Source organism: Muscardinus avellanarius (assembly GCF_963383645.1).
Source record: "Muscardinus avellanarius genome assembly, chromosome: 8".
In the NCBI taxonomy this organism is placed as follows: Eukaryota; Metazoa; Chordata; class Mammalia; order Rodentia; family Gliridae; genus Muscardinus; species Muscardinus avellanarius.
In genome coordinates this window covers 76,768,001-76,786,713 of record NC_137794.1, presented here as the reverse complement: position 1 = coordinate 76,786,713, position 18,713 = coordinate 76,768,001, and the positions used below count along the sequence as shown (strand labels likewise).

Below are 18,713 nucleotides of genomic sequence, written 5' to 3'. Positions count from 1 at the left end.
CCTTAACACAATTTCACACTTATGCTTAGATTTAAAAAGCAAAAATAAAGCATATATTCCAGAAATGCGAAAAGGCATACCAAACAACTACTTGCAAAACCAGTTTTAAGACTTTTTAATGGCTAAATATTAGTGTATCATATTGATATCACTAGATCCTACAACTTAAATTACTTCAATCATCTTTTCATTTCAGAGTGTAATTCAGAGCATCAACTTAGTAATTAGATACATCTTAAACCTTAAAACCATTAGATAATTTATCAAGTATATTAATTCTTTCTATGCTATTTTATATACTTTGAGGAGAATGTATTTTTCTATATGTATAAATAATCAGGTACTTAGATAACTTATAATTGAAAACAAAATGAATCATGAATGAGCAATGAGCATTCTGTTAGAGTAAGATCTATGATTACCAAGCCAAAAAGAGTATCTGCAGTTCATGGGATATTCCTAAACTACGTTAAAAAAAATAGTAGTGTTGTATTTTCTTTCTAAGAGCTACTCCTTTCTTTTCTCAGTTCCAAAGGTTACACATATAGTCTTTCAGGTAAAATAATCTTAAGGTTTTTCTAAAAAACACATAAGTAAACTTGTAATTAATGTAGATCTTCTTTCTTGTCATTAACAGCTCCAAGTGAAAAGCAAGTAAAAGCAAGTATGTTGAACAAAACTTTTTTAAAAGAACATATTTTCTCAGCTTCCTCTCTTTGGGTGTTCTATTGACATTGCTAATGCTAAACTGTGAAACAGCTACCAAATGTATCTTCTATGTTTGTTTCTCCTGTTGAAATGCTCTGTATAATTACTCATCTTTGTCTTTTCTATAAATTTATTTTTATTAACCTCTGTCTAGAGAACAGTCATTTTGACTTTTTTAAAATGTTCAGACCAAAACCTCTTCTTTTTAAATTGTTTTTAATTTGTCTCCCACTTTGCAGAATAAGTGATCTCTTCAGTTTCTTAATCAGATCCTAATAATTTATTTATTCTAATGATTAATCACTTGATCAAGCCAGTAGACAACATACTTTGTCTACTAGTGAAGTCATGTATTTAATGAAATGTAGCCTCTCTCAATATTTATTAATTATTCCTTTTATACTGCTGTCATTTCTGCTTATCATTTGTATCCTAAAATTAGGAAATATTGACTGGTAAGCATAACCTATATTAGCATTTGCATTATTGACAATATGGTTAGGAGAAATGTTGATTAAATGTTGGTATTTCTCAATTTGATGAATTTACTGAAAAATTGTTATTAAATAGAGTTATTTTGAGCATAATGGCTAATATTTTACTTTAGAAAAAATATCAATAGCTTTGCCAGGCGTGGTCACACACACTTGTAATCCCCGCGCTTGGGAGGCAGAGACAAGAGGATCGCTCAGGTTCAAAGCCAGCCTTGCTGGCTTAAGAGACCCTGTTTCCAAATAAAAATATAAAATAGGCCTAGGAGTGTAGCCCGGAGGCAGAAGGGTTCCATCCCAAGTTCCACCGAAAAAAATATCTCTATCTCTATCTCTATCTATCATCTATCTATCTATCTATCTATCTATCTATCTATCTATCTATCTATAACTTTTACATATAGTATTCAGGGTCATTTGTGTGCGTGATAAAATGTTAGAGGTGCATAAGCCTAGGTGATAGCATTAATGCATGAAGGAGTTTCATATTTTATTTAGTGTTGTGTTTTTTAAAACAGACCATATGATTGGTAGATGCATCAGAAAATAACTGGAAAACATTACTATCTTGTTAGCATGTGATTTTTCTTTCCTTTGAAAAAAAACACAAGAACATTACAGTTAGAATTGTTCACATCGACATGGGAGACTTTAAAGGGGTGGTTTGACAGAACTCTAAAATTCCATTTATATTTCTAGGAATTTAAAGTTGAATGTAAAGCTAATTGAAACTCCACATTATGGATCATTTAGTATGCTAGTATTTAGTCTATAGAAACGCATAATCAAGAAAATGTATAAAACAAAAATGATAATTTTGCAGCACTGGTAGAGAACTTTAGGTTGAAGATTACTCTAAAAATTAACATTTTCTTTCTAAAAAATGTGGTATACAGATAAAAATATTCAGCTGAAATTTTAAAAAAAACTGTAAGATTTGCCATCTATGAAGCACACTGTCCAAATTTTGGAGAGATCAGCATCTTTTGTTGAAAATTAGCAAGTTAAGTTGCCAAATCATTTAACACCAATATAAAAGATGCAAGCATCAATATTCAACTCCTCATGTGGTTGAAACATTTAGATATGACATGAAAAGTACCCCTCAATCAAAATATTAATTAGAAATGATTCATAAGTTATTTAAATTTTCTAAGAACAATGTTATTATCCATGTCTCCAACTACAAATTATTTTCTTAGTTTTGGCCTTAAAATCATACAACATAACATGTTTTATACAGTTGCTACATATAACTGGCTAATTATAAAGTCAATACCTAAGGTGAAAATTATATATCAACCTAATATTCTTGAAATGCCTTTAAACTATACACACACTATGGTGCACATCATTTTGTATACATAAACTACACATCTGTGAAATGAATTTACATTGTTTTAAATTATAAGAGAAAGTGAGAGAGTGTGAGATATACACCTGAATTATCATAAATCAAATGGTTGTACAAGGCAATTCCATGGTATTAAATTTGAAAGCAAATATGAGATTGACAGTGTTAAAGTCTGTAGAAAATTTAAAAGTGAACTGCTATTAACACTGGAATAAAGGAAATAACTGAAAGGTAGACTGATTTATAGCGTGGAACTGTTTAAGTCTTGAGTAATAACTACAATCACTATAGGAAATATATTGGAGGACATGACTGTGAGAGAGCCTGACTCTGCTAATCACCCCGCTCACACTTCAGTGTCTAAAAGTGTGAGTCAGAGGTCTATACATGAATGCACGTCAAGATCACTCAGGATAAGCCATTATGCAGAACTGAAAACTAAGTCTTCTTGAACTTATTTAGGTATTTAACATTAAAATAAATTTAGAGACAGTGTATATTAGCCAAGTAGGACTTTTTTTTTACTCAAAGTATCCATAAATTCTGGGGAAATGTTAATATATACCCTCGGCCCGCCAGCACCCCTCATATAAAATGGAGTGTGTCTAGATCACATGCTGTACATCAAGTACAATCATGACTCAGTCCGGATAGTCAAGGTTTACGTAGATCCTACTCTCACTTGCTCAGTGTAGGTAGTAATAAATACAATCAGGACCCACATCACAGATGCTACAGTGTAGTATTGATTTACACTGACGTGATGGTTTTAGGAGTCTTGACTACCAGAAAAACTATGTTGTGATGGACTGAATGAAGTAGTAACTCAAAATGTGATTGTTGTTATAAAACTATGTTTAAAGCCAAGGTTGGTTCCTTAGTGTCAGCCCCAAACTGGAGAATATCATGCTTAGCGTCCTAGAGTACTCACCAAGGTTGGTTCAGAGAAATCTATGCTACACTGATAAGTGCTAGCAGAAGCAGACCCTAAGATTAATTTAGACATAAGAAGCAGGAAAGAAGGGGTGAAGACTTCAAATGAGGAAGCAGAAGTAAGTTTCAGTATTTGGGAAACTAAAATAATGAATACAAAAAAAACCCCAACCAGTAGTATTATAAAGTATGATCATCCAAACACCAGGCTGTGTCTGGAGTCTTAGTAATAGAATTATCTCCTGAGAGTTTATTTTAAAGGCTATCGTGGCATTGCTTCAGATATAAACAAATTCCCCAATCAGATAGAAAAATAAAAGAGACCTAAATTACATCCCACTTGAACAAAAATCTGGCATAAGAAAGAACAGCCATTTCAGATAGTCATAGAATGGATGGAATATTTTAAAATGTTGCTGATGTAGTTAGAATTCATTACAAAAATGTGATTTATCCCTACTTCATACAAATTTAAAATATCAATTCCAGATGGTCTAGGGACTAAAATAGTAAAGCACAGCATAGCATTATTTTTTTTTAAAAAAAGAAAGCACAGAAAATATATTTATAAATTTTCTTGAAGTACGGGAAGATTTGAGAAAGATGTGAAATATTTAAGCTATGAATTAATATATTTTATTAAACTATGAATTTTATCACTATATATCATAGAGATATAAATCAGGCCCCAAACTTGGAAAATATATTTGTAACACACATAGTAACAAGAGACTAGTGTAAAAGATAATTTAAAAATAACAAGAAAGATAGTTTGATTAGAAAATGAGAAGAAAAAATGAACAAAAATATAGCAATTTGTTTTTTGCAGTACTGGAAATGAAACCCAGGACATTCTACCTCTGATCTACACTCCTAGCCTGATTTTTTTATTATTTATTTTGAAACTGGGTCTCCCTAAGTTGTGAACGACCTCACTAAGTAGCTGAGGCTGTCTGCAAACTGTGACCCCAGCCTCCCGAATGCTGGGATTACAAGTGTGCACCACCAAGCTCGGCTAAAATACAGCAATATTAAAGTAAACTGCAGATAGCCTATAAGTATTTTCAAAGATGTTCAACCTTTAACCAATGATGGCATTTTACTTAAAACCACAAAACAGATACTATTTTATATATAATATCCTGATAGGAGGTAAGGAAATAAAATTATTCTTGGTTTGGCAATGATATGAAACAATGCAAGCTCTCACACATACTACTAATATGAATGTAAAATGTGAAAAATATAACGTATATATAGGGTAGTCATCCTTAAGCAAGTTTAACTTCTTTTTCATTTTATAAAATTATTTTATTGGTGCATTGTATTCATACATTATAATGGGGTAAAAAAAAACTTGTGTAGCCATACATGTACACATCACCCAGTTAGCCCCTACCCAATTCCCACCCCATTCCCTCCCCATCTCTCCTTCCCATGCTTGGCTTAGTGGTTGACTTCGATATGTTTATTTTTTATTTTTATTTTTATTTTTTGGTGGTACTGGGGTTCCTGGAAACCCTTCAACCTCCGGGCTACACTTCCAGACCTATATTTTATATTTTTATTTGGAAATGGGGTCTCTTAAGCCAGCGCCGCTGGCTTCCAACCTGTGTGATCCTCCTGTCTCCGCCTCCCAAGCGCCACCACGCCCGGCTGACTTCTATATGTTTAAGTACATCCTGTGCTTTAGAGAGTTTGCTTCTTCCCCCATCCCATCCTTTCAGTTAGTATGTCTTATTTGCTCCTCTGTAGGATTTCCTCTTTCATCTAGAGTTCATCCTATGACCCATTTCTCCTTATATTATTGCGCATATGCAGGAAGGAGCCATGTGCAGGGATGTTCATAATGGTCTTACATATAATTCTACAAAATTAGACATAGGCTAGGGTTCCCTAACAGTAGAATGGATAATGGATGCATAGTTTGAAGAATATGCAATAGAATGCTAAATAGCAGTATAGAATGCATAGCAATGAGGTACAGCTACTCATATCTACATGGCTACATCTCAGTTTTGAACTTGAAATGCTCCTGCCTTAACCTCTGGTGTAGATGGGGTTATGGGTATGAGCCACTGCATCTGGTTTTCTCAGTGTTTTTGGAAGAAGCAAGGCATAAAATTTAAACGACATAATTCAAGTTTTATAAAGTTATTTCCCTAATTGATATAATTTAATTCATATAAAATTATCTTAATCTTTGTTTAAAGATAATTACACATAATACAAACATACACAGAAAAATACAGAAATAATACAAACTTTGGGACAATTCTATCCCTGAGATGAAGGACATTACCATATACAATGGTGGTGGGATGAGTGGGAGCTTTCCATAGGCCTTGGTCATATTCTACATTTTAAGTTTGCAGGGGGTATACAATAAAGAATGCAAGCATTCTTTATTTTCATTCTTTAAAATGCACAGAAATGTTATATGCTGGCCATTCATATATTTCACATTAAAGCAAGTTTAAAAACTAAATAATGTGAAGACGGAAGTGCCGGAATTGAGTACAGCAACTCTGTGCTGTGTGGAATTCAGAGGTGAGGTGGTAGAGAGGGCATACAGATTTGAAAGGTGTGGGCATCTGTACTTATAAAGGGTGATGTGCTTCTGAGACAATGTGAAGGCGTCAATAATGATGGAAGTCAAAACCGTTGAGGAAGCAGATAGGCGTAACCTTGCTATAACCAATACTTCAACTCAGAAAATGAAGATGGGCTCTAGGGTAAAAATGGGGGGATTCGTATTAAATAAGTCAGAGACCGAATGTTTGCTGAACACTCTCATTAGTGCTGTTATCCGTATTTAAAGTGAGGTTGGCATGAGAGCTGGGGTCCTCTTCCAGTTTGGATGGATGCTCAGGGGGCAGTCAGAAAAGAAAAATAGATTTGGTGTTTTGGCAGATACAATAGATTGAATTACATCTATCAAAAGGATATGTGGAAGTGCTAATCTGGTATCTGTGTATGTGACTTTATTTTTATTTTATTTCATTTTATTATTTGAAGCAGGGTCTCACTGAGTTACAAAGGGCCTCACTAAGTAGCTGAGTTTGTCCTGGAAAGGCAATGTTTCTGTCTCAGCCTCTCAAATGCTGGCATTACAAGCATGTGCCACCACGCCCAGCTGTGACTTTATTTTTAAATAGGGTCTTTGCACTCTTAATGAAGTTAAGATGAGGTCATATTAAGTTAGGATGGGTCCTAAATCTGATGATTGGTGTCCATATTAAAAGAGGGAAATTCAGATTTAGACATGCAGATGGAAAATAATCACATAACCATAAAAACAGAAATTGGGGCAATGCAAGTAGAAGCCAAAGAATGGTGAGGATTGCTTTTAAGCTCCAGAAGCTAGGAAGAGGTATGTTCTTCTAAGGTGCATCCAGGTTTGAGTGATTATTAATCAAATTTTACAATAGTAGTATTGAAAAGAATGTTAACTATGGTTCTTCCAAGGGAGCTTCAGAGGGCCCTACTAAGAACTTAATTGTAGACTTCTAGCCAACAAAGCTGTGAAACAAAATATATCTGCTGTTTTATCTACCCAGCATCTCAAATGCAGCCCTCAAAATGAATACAAAGGTTATCCCTTTCAAAAACCCCAAAGTGACTGATCTAACAAGGACTAATTTATATATAAGCTTGGTTAGAGGTAAGGAGAAGACAAAAAAGATTTTGAGAGGTAGAAACCAGTAAGATCAAAAGAATGAAAGTAAATACTTTCATAATGACTGGGGGCCAGTTATTATTTAGAGGGAGTTCTTGAGTAAGTAAGCTATGAAGAGAAGAGAAGAGAAACAATAGTTCCAGAGAATCGGATTTGTAAAATAAAAGTTTTGGCAGTAAACGTATGTTGGGGGTAGTGATTAGAATAGTGGACTTTCTCAAGTTAGGATCTCAGAATTGGGAGTTCATGTGTTGGCCTGTGTAACAGTGATCATCAAGCCTGGTTAAATATTAGAATATCTTCGGAAGCATATATATATATATATATATATATATATATATATATATATATATATATTCTCAATACCCAGGACTCACCCAGACTAATTAAGTCAAAATCACAAAGCTTTCCAGATCACCACAATCATAATTAGCATTGACCAGATCACCACAATCATAATTAGCATTGACTCATAAAAATTCTCTAGCTCACTCAAATGTGCATTCAGGTTTGAAAGTAATTTTCAATCCAATCCCAAAAAAATCATAGTGGAGATAATGACAACTGTGAAAACTTGACATATGAAAGAATACACACACAGTTAACAACAATAAAAAGGGCTAGGGCTTGATGCAACTTGACATTTTATACTTCAAAAGAACTAGGATCTGGAGAGCAAGGAGATAATCATCTATGAAAAGGAATACAAAACAAAAAAAATTATATATACATTACATCCAGTACCTCGATATATGGAATACTGAAAAATAAGCATTCTCCAATTAGAAGACTGTTTGCAGCAGAAACCGTGTCCTTAGAGTTAGATTTTGTTTTATGGAAGAAAGTAAAGTGAACATTCTGAGAGACTGAGGATACGGCAAGGATCGCTGCTGATGGGCAACACCCACAGTGGAGGGGATTTGGAAAATAGTACATTTTGAAGAGAAACAGAGACATACAGACTATTTTATTCTGGAGAACTGGGAGAGTCACGGAGGAAGATCACAGTGAGATTGGTCTCAAATCACTCTAAGGGGAACTTTGCTCATCAGTCTTCAAAGTTTGGTCCACACCAGCAGCATAAGCATCATCTAGGAACCACGGAAAAATTCAGAATCTCAGAATATGCCTCAGATTTACTGAGCCAAATGCCTTGGACCTGGACTTTGCATTTTCACAGCCCTCCAGGATGATTCTGATGCATGCGAAAGTGAGAGGACCACTGACTTAAGTCTGTCTAGAAGGTATCAAACACTCAAGGGTCTGCTCAATCCTGGAGCCCATAGTCTTGAGACAGGATGAAGAAGAGGCTATTTAAGTGACTTCTTCCCCAGGCTTAAACGAGGGTTCTTGTGAGATCTAACCTTGGTGGAATTAAGACCTGAAGCTGATGCCTCCCTCTCACCTCTGATTTCTCTCACAACCCAGGGTGTTAAGACATAGGTAGAGCAAGGGCATAAAGATGCCCAATTGTTGGCCGTTTCCAAAGCCTCAACTGCTGAGTGTATATGAGTGAAGAGAGGATATATACATATGCTAATAAGAATAAAAACCAAATAGAAATTATATAAGCAAGGGGAACAATCTCAAATAATAGCAAACTTTTTAGAGTGAGAAAATAAAACTTTGAAAATTCCCCACCTCTTCATTATTTTTCTAATTTCCATGTGGACTTATGGACATTACCTTCAACCAGTTTTAATTGGAATCCAACATTTTGTAGTAGAACCAGCATTTCTGACTGTGTCTTGAGGGCTGCTCTCTTATCCTTTATACTAGATAATCAGAGAAACCCTCAAAAGCTTGTTCTCAAACTTTTTTTGGTGGTACTGGGGTTCCTAGAAACCCTTCTACCTCTGGGCTACACTGCCAGACACCTATTTTTTATATTTTTATTTGGAAACAGGGTCGCCTAAGCCAGCACAGCTGGTTTTGAACATGTACCATCCTCCTGTCTCCGCCTTCCAAGCGTGGGGATTACAAGTGTGCCAAGTGTGCCACCACGCCCGGCTTGTTGTCGAACTTATAAGCTATGTTTCTATCTCTTTTATTTTTTTATTTTTTTATTTTTTGCAGGTCTGGGGATGGAACCCAGGGGCATTCGACCTCTGAGTTATACCCCCTGCCCTATTTTTTATTCCTTATTTTGAAACAGGGTCTCACTGAGTTGCAGAGGGCCTCACTAAGTAGCTGAGGCTGTCTGCGAACCGCGATCCTCCAGTCTCAGCCTCCTGAATGCTGGGATTACAAACCTGTGCCACCACGCCCGGATTTTCTATCTCATTTTTGAAGCAACATTCAAATGGAGTTTTCTATATGTTATGGTTAATTATTTAGAATGCAAATTTAGTTTATTGAGGTGAAATACTATTTACCATCGCTATAATTAAAGGCTAAATTAACAATAATGCTGTTCAAGTACTTTTCTCTAAACTCTGTCAGCTTAAAATTTTGTTGCAAACTAATACTTTATATTGAAGCCGGGTGTGGTAGCATATACTTGTAATCCCAGCATTCGGGAGGCTGAGACCGGAGGATCAGGGTTCACAGACAGCCTCAGCTACTTAGTGAGGCCTCTGCAATTTAGTGAGACCCTGTTTCAAAATAAAGAATAAAAAATAGGGCAGGGGGTGTAGCTCGGAGGTCAAATGCCCCTGGGTTCCATCCCCAAACCCGCAAAAAAAAAAAAAAAAAAAAAACCAACAAAAAACCATTTTTATCCCATTTTTTTGCTTGTCTCTGTGTGTGCATGTGTGTGTGTAAAAAGTCACCGGTTACTACTTGTTAATAATACTATTTAATATCATAGCACTGTAGCTTGTAAATTTTTCCGTATTGTTATTTCTAAATTTTAGTTTATTAAGAAACAAAAACATGCAAGAACTTTGTAATTTGGCTTTTGTTGCAGCTTGCTTTGCTCTCAGGTGCCATATGCATTTTATTTTTTGCTTAGTTATGCTCTTGTTTGACTTATAATACTATATAGCATTGATCTAGAATCACCAATATCCATTTCTTATCCCTTTAATATCTAAATTTGCAGAAACTGAACGAGCCAAAGAAGAGGTTGGTGCTACAACTAAAAAAGGTAAATGCAACTTAAAGAAAAATATGCCATAACGATAGCTTATTTATGCCAATTTCTTAGTGCATTATACAGAACTTACTGAAGAACTCTGTTGGTTTTACTCACTTTGAACAGCAAAAGTGAAGCCAAGTTGTAATCAAAATATGTAGGGAGTGGTGAGACCAATGTTGTATCCAAACAACAGTAGCTGGTTTTCTTCTGGGATTAGATTTCAGTTATTGACACTTAGGGAATTTACAATTGTGGAAGATAGTCTGCAGAAAGTGTTAAAAAGCAAAGACTGAACTACGGATAGCTGTTTATGCTCAGTATGAATCACTTGCTGTTTGAGTACTTAGGGTATTAAAAATACCCTGAGCAACATAGTTTTGAGTTCAAGCAGGTCAAATAAAAGTGAACCTAGAGACTGAGTTGAAATTGAACCATCAATTACTGAAACTACTAGTCTTCCAAAAAAAAACGGTCCCTGAGTTGAGAGTATGATATTAAGTAGGCCAGTGTGCTACAATATAGAATAAAAGGAAGGAATTAGGTGTTTAAAAACATAAATCATTTGAAATAACTATTTTCCTCTATTTAATCTTAGATAACATACCTTCATTCTCAGTTTAAGTATAGTTATTCATATTGGGTTTGCCTATAACATGAATTGAAACAAGTGTTCCTTCCAATGCTATCATAAATGCTTTGAAACACTGACAGAGTTTTAGCAATATGACAAACTACAAAAAATAGAGGAGACTTTTTCTCATTTGTCAACTAGAATATCCATTCCTTACATCCTCACTATAAGCTTTACATGAAACTTTATATTGCTTTTATCAAGTGTTTATATCCAGCCTCCAAACTCCACAATGTTTACCATGCTTACAGAATATTCACCTTCTAGTCATTCAAACCCAAGTAGAATAAGAAAGTAATTTGAAAGTTAGTTTGTTTCTAAGGCAAGAGAAATGTCTAAGCTATTGCTTGAACCAGGATCTGTATGCAGTGTTAAGAAGAAATTATTGATTTTGTGATTATTCTGAAATTTTCAGTTAGAATAATTTAATATTATAAATTAATTGCAATGTATCAATTTATACCTACATACACTGTTTTACTATAAGCCTGTTTTTAAGTCACAAGCCTATTTTGTGGAGATAAATAGTATTTAATTATCAACATATTTTTTTATTTGTTTTGCACTTTTTTTTTTTTTTGCGGGTCTGGAGATAGAACCCAGGAGCATTAGACCTCTGAGCTACACCCCCTGCCCTAATTTTTATTCTTAATTTGAAGCCGGGTCTCACAGAGTTGCAGAGTGCCTCACTAAGTAGCTGAGGCTGTCCACAAACCGCAGTCCTCCAGGTCTCAGCCTCTCGAATGCTGAGATTACAAGCGTGCACCACCACGCCCAGCTGTTTTGTACTATTGCTTTTGATTCACTTTCACTTTCATTTAACATGTAGACATACATATATACTATGTGGAAAATAAAAAAGAATATAATTCTTGAGAAACTTAAAATACTAGAGAAGTATGAATTTTTATTGAGTTATAAAATAGGCCTCAATTTTTACTATCAACAAAAATTTTTCAATTTAATTTCAGCTGAAGGTTGAAAGCCAATAAATTAAAAAGATGAATTAACATAAAGCATCAGAAGAGTTTAGAAATTAGTCCTACCAGGGCTACTTTTTATCAAAAGTAAAAAACAACAACACTTTTTACTATAAAAATAACATTACGGGTCACTTAAAAACAGATAGGGTGATGATGAACTAGAAAGCTGTCTTGGACTTTGGTAACAGGACAAGGCAAGCTAGTGGGAAGATGCATGATGTTTAGAAGGAGAACCAAGAATCTCAAGATCAGGACCCAGGACCGGCTCTCTGGCAAACATGGGTGACAAATTTCCTTGTTAAACCACTAGAACAGTTTCATTCTTCACATAGCCAGATTTCTCCATGGCTTTTTAGAATGTTGTTTGTCTTCTAAAATGTCTGTATTTGGGGCTAATATGATAACATGGTCTTCACATTCTTCCCATACTCTGACCTTTATTTCTGAATTCTTCATATTTTTTCAACTTTGTTGCCCCTTAGTTCTTGCTGTTCCTCGAATTCCATTAGGGACCCTGAACCTCTTGTTCTATATCCTCTCCTTAAGAGTGATATCTACTATGAAAATTAAGACTCTGATCTTTATCTTAAATATCTAAGTTCTGTTCTCTTTCAGATCTTTTCCATGGATTTCAGACTTATATTTTCAACTTTTCAATGAACATCTTCAAATTCAACCTGTCTTAACCTAAACTCTTTAATCTTTCTTCCCAAGTTGCTTTTGACATTCATTTTCCACCTCCCTAGTAATCTGGGTATATCCTTTAATTTTTCATTCTCCTTGTTACCTGCTTACTCAAAGAATTGGAAAGTTCTGATAGTTTCATTCCCTAAATAATTACTGAATATATTTCCTTAAATTCATAATTTTTATTTTTTAATTTTTTTTATTGGTGCATTGCAGTCATACATCTTAATGGGGTAAAATATGGTGGAGACATACATGCACACATCACCCACTTAGCCCTTACCCAAGTCCCACCCCATTCCCTCCATCTCCCTCCTTCTCATGTTTGGCTTAGTGGTTGACACTGATATGCACAATAAAGAATTTCCCTCTTTTCCCCTCATATGTCCCTCAGTTAGGTTGCTTTATTTGCTCATCTATAGTAGTTCCTCCTTCTTTGTCTAGAGTTCCTTTTATGACCCATCTTCTTTCTAGCTTCCACATATCAGAGAGAGCATCTGATTTTTTATTTTTTGTGACTGACTAATCTCATTTAGCATAATGTCCTCCATTTCCATCCATTTCTCTGTAAATGATGTAATGTGTTTTTTTCTTTATTGCTGAGTAAAATTCCATTGTGTACATGTCCCATAGTTCTGTAATCCATCCATCTGTTGATGGACATCTTAGCTGGTTCCATAGTCTAGCAATGGTGAATTATGCACCTATGAATATGGATACATATGCATTAATTTGGTCATTTGGTTTCCATTCTTTTGGGTAGATACCCAGAAGTGTTATTGCTGGATCATATGGTAAGTTTGTTCCCTTTCTTCTGAGGATCCTCCATATAGTTTTTCAAAGTGGCTGCACTAATTTGCAGTCACACCAATAATGCATTAGAGTTCCCTCTTCTCCACATCCTCACCAGCATTTGTTGTTGTTTGTGTTCTGAATGATTGTCATTCTAGTTGTTGTTAGGTGAAATCACAGGGTAGTTTTGATTTGCAACTCTCTGATTGCCAATGATGTTGAACATTTTTTATGTATTTATTGGCCATTTGAATTTCTCCTTTCATGAAGTGTCTATTTAGTTCCCTTGTCTATTTTTTTTAATTGGGTTGTTTTCATGGTACTGAGTTTCTTGAGTTCTCTGTATATTCTAGATATTAGTCCTCTATATATAGCAAAAATCTTCTCCCATTCTGTTGGCTCTTGGTTGAGGTTCCTGATCATTTTCTTTGTTGTACAGAAGCTCTTCAGCTTATTGCAATCCCACATATTGATCTGCCTTTTAGTTTCATGTACCTTTAGGGTCTTGTTGAGAAAGTTTTTACCTGTGCTTATATGTTGCAGTGTTAGACCTATGTCATCTTCAAGGAGCCTCAAGGACTCTTCTCTAATTTCCAACTCTTTGATCCATCTTGAATTTACTCTTGTGCAGAGTGAGAAAGTGGGATTTATTTCCATTTTTCTGCATATGGTTAACCAGTTTTGCCAACATCATTTGTTGAAGAGGCTGTCTTTTTTCTACTGTATGTTTTTGACCCCTTTGTCAAAAATCAATTTGCTGTAAGTGTGCAGATTTGTTTCTATCTTCTATTCCTCTCCATTGGTCTATGTATCTGGTTTTGTGCCACTAAAAAAGAAATCCATAAAACACTTCCACTGAGGATATACCAAAAAATAAATAAATAAAATACTTAGGAATAAACTTAACCAAAAAGGCAAAAGACTTCTACAAAAAAATTATAAAACATTGGAAAGAGAAATTTTAAAAGATTTTAGACAATGGAAACATCTTCCATGTTTATGGATAGGCAGAATAAATACTATCAAAATAACTATACTTTCAAGAGTGATCTACAGATTCAATGAAATATCCATTAAATTACCAAGGTCATTTCTCACAGACATAGAAAAATCAGTCCTAAAATTAATTTGGAACAACAAAGAACCCAGAATAGCCAAAGTAGTTCTCAGCAACAAAAACCATGTAGGAGGAATCACAATACCCGACTTTAAACTATTCTACAATGCCATAGTAATTGAATTCATAATTATGACAACTATTGTAATCTAAGCCTTAATTGCCTTCTACTTGAACCACTGAAATGAACTCACTACTACCTTCATGCTTTTATAATTATGCTAGGAGCCATCATAAGTTATCCAAGCCATGATACTAAATTAACTACTCTGTTTAAAATTTTCTTTTCCCTAGTTGCCCATAAGATAAAGATCAAGCTTGTTAAAATTGCAAATAGAATATCCTACAATCTGGCTTCTAGATCTCTTCCTAAATTCATATTCAGACACATCCTGTTTTATAAGCTACAATAATGCTACATTGCTCATAATTTCAAATATGCATGCAGTAAGATCAGAGAAATAGGTAGTTAAAATATGGTCTTGTGAATAGACTGAATAGTTAGCATCTGAATGAGGAGAAAGCTCCCTTCCTGTCTTTCTACCACAATATGTATTCAAGGACCCAAGAGATATAAACCTTTCTCTTTTTATATTTATTGATTTATTATTTTATCACCATTGACATTTCCAACTATTACCTGCAATCTAAATAACCCTTTGGAAAATAAAAGTATTTTCTTATAAAATTGGAACTAATAGAGAGAGAGAGAGAGAGAGAGAGAGAGAGAGAGAGAGAGAGAGAGAGAGAGAATAAAAATTGTATGAAGATGTAGGTTCTGAAGAAAAATATAGGGAGAAATACTAAAAGTAAAAGCCTGGAACTACAAAAACAAAAAACAACAAACAAAGAAACCATCTTTTACACTTCCCAATATAGCTCAGGACTAGACCTAATTCATGTGTTGACATTCTAAGACTGAAAGTAGTTGTACTTTGTTCCTTTTGGATTGGTTGAAATCTCTGGAGTACAATCTTTCTTGCCTCCCTCTATCTTTTTCTTTCTTCCTCCTTCCCTTCCTCCCTAAAATAAGCCCCTTTAAATTAAGAGCAAAGAACATTTTGTTTCTCTCTACTAAAGATGGTTTCAGGTAATAAAAAGATAAATTGATCAAAATTTTCTTTTGATTCTAGGCAGTTAGAAAATTCTCTCACTCAGATGAGCTGTTTATTCCAAAAAATTTATTCCCTATAGAATTAGGCTTGATGAATTTTACATTAGAAGCAGAAACAAAAGGATCAATGTTTAATATAAAATGTCATCTTTTCTGTATACATAATCAGCATTTTCAGTGACCTTTTCTAGGTAACAAAAAATAGTACTCTAGGAAAAGTCTCTATTTAATAAGAGGTACTAGGAATTGTTAACCCATCGTTGAAAAGAAAATTTGATCTTTCTGTGTAAGTTATTTCCAACTGGTTTCTGAGCGATATTTAATCTTCTAAGGATTAAAATAATTTTATTTTAATGAACATGGAATAAGGTAATTTGAATAAGAATATACACCTAATGTCATGAGTCAACTGTGAATTATCAGCATTTTATTTCCACATTAATTTATGGGGGAACATTCATAGAAGAGATCAATGGAACACATGTCTTCTTTACTTCCTTACTCTTTACACCCTAGTTTTTCTTCCAAGTCTTTTTGTGTTGGCCTCCCTCTGATTTTAGACTATCACCATCTCCTTTTTTTTGAAAACTCTGATACAGATACCTGTATTAGTTTCCTTTTATGAGCATCTAGGCTTTTCTTATCTTTGCCTTTTTTCACATCTATTGTCTACACCCCAAACTTCTTGTCTTTGAAGAAAATTACTCACACCCAAACTTATATCTGTTTCCTCTCAATGAGGACTATTTATCAAGGCAGCTTATTTTCAATGAATTTCATTTCCAAACCAATCTATACTGATCACTATGCTAAAAACAAAATGAGGTGCTGTGGTATGTGTAGGTAACACAATGATTTGACTCCTGGTCAAAAATCAAACAAATAGTGAAATTTTGGAAATCAGTGAACTAATGTGTGATCAAAAAATAATAAACATGACATTAGAATTTGAGATGTAATTAAACAGTGTAAAAACAATTTATAGTCATTAAAAAAGAAATGCTGAAATGGATGATCTAAGAAGTTTAGTGTTTTTCTTAAATATACAATGCAAACCCCCCCCCCAAATAGGAGGCAGATAAATATAAACTTAAAAAGCAGAATCTAATGAAATAAAAACCAAAGAGTACAATAGGGAAGCAACAAAAACAAAATTTTATCCTTTATTTATAACAACAATAAAATTAATAACAATAAGCATGTGAAAAGCACATATCATAATTAGATAGCAGGGAAATTTAAATCAAAGGTAGAATTTGATACTACTATATGCTTACTAGAAACACTAAAGATTTTCAAAGGGAAAATATTAGGATCTGTGCCCTTAACAGAAAATTTTTGTTACACTATGAGAGAAAAATCTAAATTTAATTTCAGCATTCTTTCCTTGATTAAAACTTCCTGTGCTTCCAAAGCCTATTTATTGGTGTATTCAATTCTGGCTATCTCTTAACCATTTTCTTTTCAAATATTTCTTATGCCTCTTATCTCTAGTCTTTTAAGAATCCAATTAATCCAATGAGATTTATATTAAATTCACTCTACTATCAATATTTATTAACTTGCTGTATACTTTCCATCTTTTTGTCTCTTTTGGCTGAATTCCAGAACATTTCTTCAGCTATGTATTGCTAGTTTGCTATTTACTACTTACCTGTTTCTAACTCATCTATTTAAACTTTTAATTATTTTTTTATGTTTTCTTTGCTTATTTTTCAATTTGTTTTAAAATGTATTTTAATCCCTAAAGTACGATTAGTAAAATGAATAGGAGTTATCTTTAAAAGAAGTATGATTTTATTTAACACAGAGGTAAATACAATAGCAAATTCTAGTTACTGAATTTTGTGCTTTCCATACAAATTTCTTAAAACTACTTTCACCTGTATTTCAAAACAACCTAAATAGCTGTATTTGCACTTTGCAATTAAATATTAAGGCTCAAGTTTAAGTAAAGTGAATTAATTTATGCAGTCATTCTGCAGCAAAACTAGAATGTCAAGCCTTTGTATTTACTTGTAGGACATATGATCTTCTAGAGAAATCACAACTGCGGTTGCTTTTCAAGGACTTCTGTTGATTTGAGTCTAAATGCACAATTATTTTCCAGTTGTAACTCATTTCCTAGAATTCTTCATTCTAAGAGTATCTTAGGACTCCTGTGATTATGTCAGGATTGAAACCAACTTGTTGATTCCTCCCACTGCCCTAACCTAACATTGAGTATGATTTAAATAGAAATAGCAAAATAAGAAACACAGCACCCACTGGCATTCACCCTATTATGTCTTTCTTTTAAGAAGATATTCCTAAAGGTGGGATTTTTGAGGTTCATACTTTTTTATTTGCCTTTTAATTTAACACTTTTTTAACTTCCAAACCATATAGTTTGTTGTCTTTGGATTGCCATGTCTTGGATGACATATGTTTCTTTTTTGGGGGGAGCACTGGCGATTGAACCCAGGGACATTCTACCTCTGAGCTACAACCCCAGCCCTATTTTTTTATTCTTTATTTTGAAACCGGGTCTCACTGATTTGCAAGGGGTCTCACTAAGTAGCTAAGGCTGGCCACAAACCCTGATCTTCCTCACAAATGCCGGGATTACAAGTGTGCACCACCATGCCCGACCTGACATTTTTTATTTTATTTGAAATACAGAAGTTTTTTCATAATCAGAACTATATTCAAATTTTTTAGAATATCTGTTTTTTGAAGCAGATATATTTAAATAAGATGTATTTCTTATATCTTATGTTCCTTCTTTAATTTTGTCCCTCTGTCCTTTCTTCCATCTCTCTTTCCTCACTTCTTTTCTTTCATCTGACTAATCATCTGTCACAACATTGATCAGAACTAGTTATCCTGTTGACATATTTTATTGGTTTGATTGTTTCTGCAGAATATTGTTTAAGGCTGGGGAAAGAGCCAGGGAGAACCCCCCGGAGTACATGCATATTACTATTACTGGGAACAACTTTATGATGTGAGACTGAAATACACGAATAAATGTATAAAAAAGAATATTGTTTAACATGTTTTCTACATTTAATATTTGATTAAATTTAAAGATAAATATTTGAACTATATTCCAAATTGATAGTTTGGCAAGAATACCTCAGAAATGGTTTATATATATCTAATG

General features: G+C 34.0%; 1 protein-coding gene across 1 annotated transcript in view; it reads left to right on the top strand.

The window, feature by feature from the left end:
* TRDN (triadin) overlaps positions 1-18,713 on the top strand; it is a gene marked incomplete at both ends in the record, with an annotated part of 326,113 nt that overhangs the window by 194,402 nt on the left and 112,998 nt on the right. Inside the window, 2 exons of the mRNA XM_080700116.1 lie at positions 638-664; positions 10,209-10,253. Coding sequence (XP_080556242.1) covers positions 638-664; positions 10,209-10,253 — 72 coding nt within the window. The remainder of the gene's footprint in view (positions 1-637; positions 665-10,208; positions 10,254-18,713) is intronic.